Here is a 9,490-nt window from a genome sequence, read left to right on the forward strand (position 1 = left end):
CACCAAGTCTGGGGTGTGGCCTCTCTCATGAGTCGGTCCAGAAATTATTTGCGACAGGTCCATGGCCGCCATGGAAGCCATGAACTCCCGAGCCAGTTCGGACGATCCTCCCAGGGACGGTAGGTTAAAGTCGCCCAAGACCATGAGTTTTGGGAATTCAACCACCAACCCTGAGAGGACATCGAGTAGCTCGGGCAGGGCCGCCGCTGCACGATTAGGTGGTAGGTACGCCAGCAGCAGGCCCAACTGCGCCCCAAGGCTCAATTGGGTAAAGTGCTTAGAGCACTATTAAAGTCTTGGCTTCCTTTGCTCTCAGCATCTTTAGTAGTTCTAAACAGAAGAATGTTCTGTTTATCAGTTTATCACGGCATTAAATGTCAAGAAAGGTCATTGATAAGTTCAGCATTCGCCGTATTTGAACAAGAATGTACTAAGGTCAGATGATGAAGTTGCCCAACGGATCCACAAGGCAGAGTAACTTCCTCAGAGTTCTTCCCTCTTTTTTAAAATGATCTCCCTAACCAGAGCGGCTATATCCTGCTTGATGTTTTCTATGGGTTCTTCAGGCCTCAAGTACTTCACGACTTTACCTTCAGGGCTGATGAGATATTTCCAGAAATTCCACCTCGGTTCCTTTTTAGAAGCATCTGCAGGAATAAGGTAAGGCAAGACACTTTTAGGTCACAGAGAGCAGGGATGTGATTTGGAAAAAATGTAGCTACTCAGTTGGGATCATGCTTTAATCAATATTAACAGAATGGACGCATTTTATGAACTAATTTGAAACTAGCAGCCTGTACAGGTAGTCCTCGACTTATGACCACAAGTGAGCCCAACATTTCTGTTGCTAAGCAAGACAATTAAGTGAGTTCTGCTCATTTTACAATATTTTTTGCCACAGTTGTTAAATGAATCACTGCAGGTTTTAAGTTAATAACATGGCTGCTCAGTGAATCTGGCTTCCCCATTGACTTTCCTTGTCAGAAGGTCACAAAAGGTGGATTGTATGTCTCTGGGACACTACAATCATCATAAATACATGTCAGTTGCCAAGCGTCCGAATTTTGATCACATGACCACGAGGTTGCTGCAACAGTTGTGTGAAAAAGATTATAAGCCACTTTTTTCAGGGCCATTGTAACTTCAAATTGTCAGTAAATGAATGTAAGTCAAGGACGATCTGTAATTAAAAACTGATTTCAGAACAATATGTGAACTCAGTGTCAACTACTCATATTCAGATCTGATAATTTTTTCAGGTTTCCCTTCCTCTAGGAGACTTATCATAACCTGTCAATTTCCATTTTATTTCTAGTGACTGTTCCATTATTCTATTTCCTTAGCACTGTTTTCTCCTTACATCCTTGATTTTCTTATACTCCCTGCATACCTCTAATGACTATGCTTTTCTTCCTCTGTAAAATTTTTTTAAAAACTCTTTACAAAATAAACCAACAGCCTATCCTAAGTTGTATGATATTATGCATCTTGACCAATCCAGAAACTTCAATAATAGCAAAGTATTTAAAAAGTAATAATCAATATAAATAATTACTGTCAGGTTCTATAGTCACAAAGATTAATCTAATTTAATAGAAATATTCTATTCATAATATAAAGCATGGGATAATATCTTTTTGTTAATAAACAATCAAAGACTGACTAGAGAAGAAAAAATTCTGGAAATTTTGCAGAACTGGTAAATTGATACATTTCTTCTTTCTACTATTAAAAAAACCATGGATGTTATAAGAAATTGAAATGCCTGTAGTGTTAATTTGATATTTGTGTACTCTTTTTCCCAGAAATGGTCTCTCTAGATAAATGGGGATAGCCATAAATACCTATGAAGTATTTATAGTTTAGTCAATGTTATTCAATGTATAGAATGGAGCCAGAATTAGTGAGCAGTGAAATTACTAGCAGAAGACAACAGAAAATCTAATAAAAACTTAGGGGTAGGCAGCCTGTGTCTCCAAGCAATTTTCTTGGGAATTTGTTTAATAATAATAACAATAAAGTTGGAAGGGACCTTGGTGGTCATCTAGCCCAACCCCCTGCTCAGGCAGGAAACTCTATACCATTTCAGACAAATGGTTGTCTAATCTCTTCTTAAAGACTTCCAGTGTTGGAGCATTCACAGCTTCTGGAGGCAGGTTGTTCCACTGATTAATTGTTCTAACTGTCAGGAAGTTTCTCCTTAGTTCTAATTTGCTTCTCTCTTCGGTTAGTTTCCATCAGTTGCTTCTTGTCTTACATTCAGGTGCTTTGGAGAATAGCTTGACTCCCTCTTATTTGTGGCAACACTGCTATCATGTCCCCCCTCTCCTTCTCTTCATTAAACTAGACATACACGATTCCTGCAACTGTTCCTTATAGGTTTTAGCCTCCAGTTCCCTAATCATCTTTGTTGCTCTTCTCTGTACTCTTTCTAGAGTCTCAACATCTTTTTTACATTGTGGTGACCAAAACTGAATGCAATATTCCAAGTGTGGCCTTACCAAGGCATTGTAATGTGGTATTAACACTTCACGTGATCTTGATTCTATCCCTCTGTTAATGCAGCCTAGCACTGTGTTGGCTTTTTTGGCAGCTGCAGCACACTGCTGGCTGATATTTAAGTGATTGTCCACTAGGACTCCGAGGTCCCTCTCACAGTTACTACTATTCAGCAAGGTACCTCCTAAACTATACCCGTGCATTTGTTTTTTCTTGCCTAAATGTAGAGCCTTACTTTTTTCACCATTGAATTTCATTTTGTTAGATAGTGCCCAATGTTCAAGTCTGTCAAGAAAGAAAGAAATATGGTTTGATTTATTTCTAGGGCTGGGAGTGGCTGATCCAAAGTCCCTAGTCGAGCTTGATGGCTTAGGCCAAGGGTAGGCAACCTCGACTCTTTTATGACTCATGGACTTCAACTCCCAGAATTCCTGAGTCAGCAGAATTCTGGGAGTTGAAATCCATGAGTCATAAAAGAGCCGAGGTTACTTACCCCTGGCTTAGGCCAAACTAGAACTCAGTCTACTAGTTTACAAGTTGGTCCCTTTAATACTGTTTTTTTAATTTAGTTGATGTGAACACTATTCTCTATAATTCTTTATATTTTTCAATCAAGTTTCAGGAATCAAGTCTTTTTGTTTCTACTACATCTGTACATTGCTTCATACAGGACAAATGTATAAAGTTTTATTCTTTAAACTTCTTATGTCTCTCTTTTTTTGAGAATCTCATCAACTTCATTCAACTGTGACTTCAGTTTGATCCTGTTACACCTATATATGTCAGAACAGTTCCAGTATACCTAGAAGTGCCAACCTTGGAAAGGCTTGTATATACTCATAGATTCTCTGCATCAGTGACTGTAAGCCATTTGGTTTTAAAAAAAGAATTCTAAAAATATTCTTAGATAGAGTGCACAAGAATAAGCACTAGGTACATAAGCACTTCTTGTTATCCATGTGCAGGTCTTTTGTGATTCAGTGACAGCCTGTGCTCCCAGCAGCTTGAGTGCGATGAATCTGAAGATGAGGGGTTTGGAGAGCCTTTGGTGTCAGAGGGAGGCTCTGATGCACTGTAGGACTCTCAGCCTGGACCCTCCAGTCATGTTCCTCATGAGGTTTGCAGAGTTGGCGAACCCAAGAAGTCCTTCACACGACATGGGGCTCTCCAAACCCCTCCTCCTCAGATTCATCGGACTCAGCTGCTGGGAGCACAGGCTGACACAACAAGGTCCTTCTTGGGGATTTTGGTATCATTTTTTTAGATATTGCCCAATGTCACTCTTGTCACTAAAATAGTGACAAGAGTCACTATTTTGCAGTGTGGTGGTTAGTCATATGCCTGTGCCTTCAAGTCACTTTTTGATTCCTGGCGATTTCCTAGACTTTGTTGTTGTTAGTTGCTAAGTCGTGTCCGACCCATCGCGACCCTATGGACAATGTTCCTCCAGGCTTTCCTGTCCTCTACCATCTTCTGGAGTCCATTTAAGCTCACGCCTACTGCTTCAGTGACTCCATCCAGCCACCTCATTCTCTGTCGTCCCCTTCTTCTATTGCCCTCAATCTTTCCCAGCATTAGGCTCTTCTCCAGTGAGTCCTTCCTTCTCATTAGGTGGCCAAAGTATTTGAGTTTTAGCTTCAGGATCTGGCCTTCTAAAGAGCAGTCAGGGTTGATCTCCTCTAGGACTGACCAGTTTGATCGCCTTGCAGTCCAAGGGACTCGTAGGAGTCTTCTCCAGCACCATAGTTCAAAGGCCTCAATTCTTTGGCGCTCAGCCTTTTTTATGGTCCAACTTTCACTGCCATACATTGCAACTGGGAAGACCATAGCCTTGACTATACACACTTTTGTTGACAGGGTGATGTCTCTGCTTTTTAGTCTGTTGTCTAGATTTGCCATGGCTTTCCTTCCAAGGAGCAAGCGTCTTTTAATTTCTTGGCTACAGTCCCCATCTGCAGTGATCTTGGAGCCCAGGAAAATAAAATCTGTCACTACCTCCATTTCTTCCCCATCTATTTGCCAGGAATTGAGAGGGCCGGATGCCATGATCTTGGTTTTCTTAATGTTTAGTTTCAACCCAAGTTTTGCACTCTCCTTCTTCACTTGCAACAAGAGACTCTTCAGTTCCTCTTCACTTTCTGCCATTAGAGTGGTATCATCTGCATATCTTAGGTTGTTGATATTTCTTCCAGCAATCTTTATTCCAACTTTTGATTCATCTAGCCCTGCCTTTCTCATGATGTGCTCTGCATATAAGTTAAATAGGCAAGGTGACAGTATACAGCCTTGCCGGACTCCTTTCCCAATTTTGAACCAATCAGTGGTTCCGTGACCAGTTCTCACTGTTGCTTCTTGGCCCGCATATGTCTCAAGAGACAAATAAGATGGTCTGGTACACCTAGACCTAGACTAGTCTCTGCAGTTTTCTTGCCAACATTTTCAAGACCAATTTGCCATTGCCTCCTTCAAGGGTTGAGCAAAAAGGATTGTCCCAAGGTTATCCAGCATGCCTGGATAGGCAGAACTAGAACTCACAGTCTCCCAGTTTCTAGCCTGATGCCTTAACCATTACTGAACCAAACTGGCTGTCAGAGATTAGTCATAGGAGAAGGCAAAGAACTGCACAATTGTAAATAAAATATATTCTATTTCAAATTGCAGATTTATCTAGATAGTCCTTTTTCTGGGATTTTTGCTGGTGTTCTGTTGCACTTTTCAAGAACATTTGATGAAATTTAAGTATTAGAAATAGTTTTTAAATAGAAACTGCAAATCCAATGAATCTGAAGTCTGTATATTTTTCTGCCTAAAAGTAACCCTGCACTAAAAGACACAACATGCAGCTTAAGAGAGACACAAACTTACCTATCAGAAATTTAAATGCTGGTGATGCTTCAGATCCTAGAATTTTTATTTTACTGAAAATGGGGAACGTTACTCCATAATTTGATTTAGCAAAATATATTATCTCATCATTCAGACCTGGCTCCAATTTCCCAAACTGATTGCAAGGAAAGGCCAGCACAGTGAAATGGTATGGTCCAAACTCTCGTTGGAGTTCCTGCAGCATGTTGTAATTTTTTTCTGCGTGCTGACAGTAACTAGCCACGTTTACAACCAGAGCTGCCTTCAGACAAATAGAAAATTAGAAAAGAAATAAAAAAGAAAGCTGATCAAATCATTACTGATAAGTACCGTATTTTCCGGCATATAAGACGACTGGGCGTATAAGACGACCCCCTACTTTTCCTGTTAAATTATAGGGTTTGGGCTATACTTACCATATAAGACTACCCCACTGCATACAAAGTCTGCTTGGATTGGGTGAGTCAGCTCTCCCTCCCTGCCTGCCCAGCCCTCCCTGTCTCCAAGACAATCCAAGTGGTAGTACGCATTTTTTTTTTAAAAAATCCCATTTTTTATCCTGCCCTTCTCCGAAGACTCAGGGCAGCTTACAATATAAAGCACAAATCAATGTACTTAGCAATGTACAAAGTACACTTCCGGCATCCAGAGCCTGCCTGCGTTTCTTTAACTTCCACATGCTTCCGACTCTCGACAACTTCAGTGTTGTAAACCTTGCTGCTGTTAGTATTCTGGGTGACTCTTCTCCAAACCCCCTCTACCCCAACCCAGGTGAAAATGCTAACATGCTCCCAGTGTGTGCCTATCCCTCTCCAACCAACTGCCCCCCCTCATCCGTATCTGGCTCCAGCAGGCTTGTCCACACGTCCCAGGGCCACCCTCCAGCAGTCCCCAGCTCCGGTCCATCTGACACTGACGGAAAACAGCCGGCCCTTGCCTCCAGCGCGCAGGCTATAGCATGCAGTCCCGGCACAGGTCCGTCAGCAGGCAAGGGAACAGCTAGCATGTTTTGTAGTGCCCAGGCTCCCTGTACGGCAAGGCAGACTGGGCTGTCCTCCTGAGTGCCTGCGAGGTCCTCAGCAAAGCCCTGCGATGCAGGCGCGTGCAAACGCCGTGAAGCAGCTGGTCGTCGGGTTTGCAGAGCCAGGAACCGATGATCAGCTGATAGTCAGGGTTACTGATTACGGGCGACCTCCTCCCTTTTTTTGTCGGAGCGCTGGGTCATGGAGCAAGCCGTGTGCAGTGGGGGGGTGAGTAGGTGAAGCAGGGCTTGTTTTTGGCATGAGACCCCCTGCATAGTGTCGGGCCCACAGGGCTCGACAACGGACAGCAATTTTGTGATTCCCTCCCCCTGCCTCCCCCCCTATCAATGAGCTGCCGAGGTTGCCTGCGTGTGTGTATGTGTGGAGGGGTGTTGCCTCTGTTTTTTTCTGTAACATCGGACAATAAAACTGCCCCTAACCCTAACACCCGGTGTATAAGACGACCCCCGACTTTTGAGAAGATTTTCATGGGTTAAAAAGTCGTCTTATACGCTGGAAAATATGGTATCTTTCTTTCTCATTTATCTTGGCTATTTCAGTACAGAAAAGTCTAGTGTTTCACAGAAAAGTCTAGTGTTTCACAGATCAGTTTCACTATTAAAAAATAGACAGCATTTAAATCATAGCTATTAAGTAGAAGCAACTATACCAGACATGTCAAACACAAGGCCCGGGGGCCAGATCCGGCCCGCGAAGTGGTTTCATGTGGCCCGCGAAGCCATCCTGGAAACAGTGAGGGAACGGCCCCCACTGCCTTGGCCCTGGCCCAGAGACCCTCCTCCTGCCAGAGACCCTCAGATCTGTCCCACTCTGGCCCAGGTCCCCATAGGCACCCTTGATGCGAACGATGTAGAGCTGGCCACGCCCTCCCAGTAGGCCATACGCACTCTAGCCACGCCCACCCAGTAGGCTGCGCCCACCCAGGCCACACCCACTCGGCCCCCTGAGGGCAACCGCAATGCTGATGCGGCCCTCAGTGAAATTGAGTTTGACACCCCTGAACTATACAATTCAGACAGAGCAAAGCACTTCTTAGTTCACTTCAGTTTATGCGAATTTATGAAACAAGCTTACTTTCTGCCACTGAAATAAAAGTTTGCCTAGCACTGCAAGCATTAGGAACAATCCTAGCATCAATTGTTCAAATGAATGTATGCATTTAGTCACCAAATTCAAGAATTTTAGTCAACAGTGGTTCACTGACACAAATAGACACCTACTGACTATGCTTACATTTGTGGTCTTTATAATAAAATAAAGAACAATGTAAGAACTGATCTATCAAACTAGACCCTGTTGGTAATTATCAGATACCTCTGCCAAGTTTAAGAATTGAAGCTGATTTAGCCAGATTCAGTTTTTAAAGTTTGCAGAGGCATTTGATAGTTATCAATAGAGTCTGGTTTGATAAGCCAGTTCTTATATTGTCCTTTATTTTATTATAAAAACTGCAAATGTAAGTGAGTTAATGTCTGTTTTTGCAGGGGATATTCCTGGTCCCTAAAATGAGATAGTGGAGAGAATGAACTACTGAAAGTATTCAGTTTATCTATTTATTTTTAACTTCAGTACCTTGGATTTCCATTTCCAAATATTCCTAATATGCTGCTATTAAGCAGAAAGAATACAGTGGCAAGTCTGCCTGACCATCTAAAAAAATTGAAATTACTTACTTTGCCTCGATATCTCTCCAAGGACGTGGTTCTTCCTTTCCAATCCTTCACTTCAAAGGAATAAAAGTCTTTGTATCTGGGTTTTAAGAACTTGAGCTGCAGCAGGCCTAGTATGGCTGTGCATAACACCATAGAAATGAAAATAATGAAAACCTTGTTTTTCAGCTTTGAGCTTTTTTGTGGATATGTTGCAAGGGGCAGAGACGGCTCCATTTTGGAGAATTTTTTAGGGGAAGTTTCAACAGGCCTGGAATGTGAGGAGGAGCTGAAGCCCAGCCACAGAAAGCTGAGATTGGAAGAAAGCTGAAGATGGGAGGGAGGGAGGGAGGGAGGGAGAGAGTGAACTCTAGTCTGGCTGAATTTTTCATTTTGTTCTGTTGTTCATATCTGATTGTATAAGAGGCTCTTAAGGATAGGATGCTATTTGTAAAGTATCTACACCAGTGTTTCTCAATCTTGGCAACTTTAACATGGGTGGACTTCAACTCCTAAGTATGGGTGGCTGGTGAATTTTGGAAGCTGAAGTCCACCCATCTTAAAGTTTCCAAGGTTGAGAAATACTGAACCACACAATCATATTAGGACATTTTAACAGATGTCCCTTTGGCCCCATTGCCCTAACCACACTAAAAACCCTGAGATGGTACATCAGTTTTCCCCAGTCTGGAGCTGTCCAGATACAAATGTTTTGAAGTTCTCATAAACTCCCAATCATCGCAGCTAGCTGGAGCATAATGGGAGTGGATGAGCTATACATCCTATGGGCTGGGAAAGGTGATAATACATTGTAGATTAGTTGTCCATTGTTGGCGATAGTTCCACTAATACGATGAATCCTTCGATGCCACAGGTAGTCTTTGATTTACAATCATTTCTTTAGCAAATGTTTGAACTTATAAGGACACTGACAAAAGTAACTTACAAATGTTACTTGTGCTTACTGCTGTTGCGGCGTCCTTGCGTTCATGTGATTGTGATTCTAGCATGCTGGCAACTGGTTCACATGACAACTGGTTCACATGACAATATTGCCCTGCAGTCATATAATTGCCATTTGCCACCTTCCCAGCCAGTTTCTGACCAGCAAAGTCAATGGGGAAGCTGGCAGGGAAAGTTGCAAGCCATGATCACATGTTGTCTGCTTAATAACCACCACAAACATTGTAAAATCAAGTGTGGTCATGCAATGCCTCACTTAACAATGACCACACCACTTAACAGTGAATTTTTCAGCCCCAGTTGTGGTCGTAAGTTGAGGACTACATGGAACTGATCAGCATTTTTCAAACGTAGCAACCTTAACAATTGTAAAGATCAGTTCCCAGAATTCCTCAGCCAGAGTTGAAGTCACACTTCACATAGTTGCCAAGTTTGAAAAATACTGCAATAAGTTCTTTTTCCTTTCCTCTG

At 42.4% G+C, this 9,490-nt stretch overlaps 1 protein-coding gene across 1 annotated transcript; it reads right to left on the reverse strand.

Annotated features, from left to right (window-relative positions):
• Positions 1-259: 259 nt before the first annotated feature.
• Positions 260-8,293, reverse strand: GPX8 (glutathione peroxidase 8 (putative); the record flags this gene model as incomplete). Its single annotated transcript, XM_083357314.1, has 3 exons — positions 260-647; positions 5,365-5,626; positions 8,081-8,293. 3 exons carry the CDS (start codon positions 8,291-8,293, stop codon positions 484-486), a joined length of 639 nt encoding a protein of 212 aa, XP_083213440.1. The 3' UTR covers positions 260-483.
• Positions 8,294-9,490: the final 1,197 nt, after the last annotated feature.

The sequence above is a fragment of the Vipera ursinii genome, assembly GCF_947247035.1.
Source record: "Vipera ursinii genome assembly, chromosome: 2".
NCBI lineage: Eukaryota > Metazoa > Chordata > Lepidosauria > Squamata > Viperidae > Vipera > Vipera ursinii.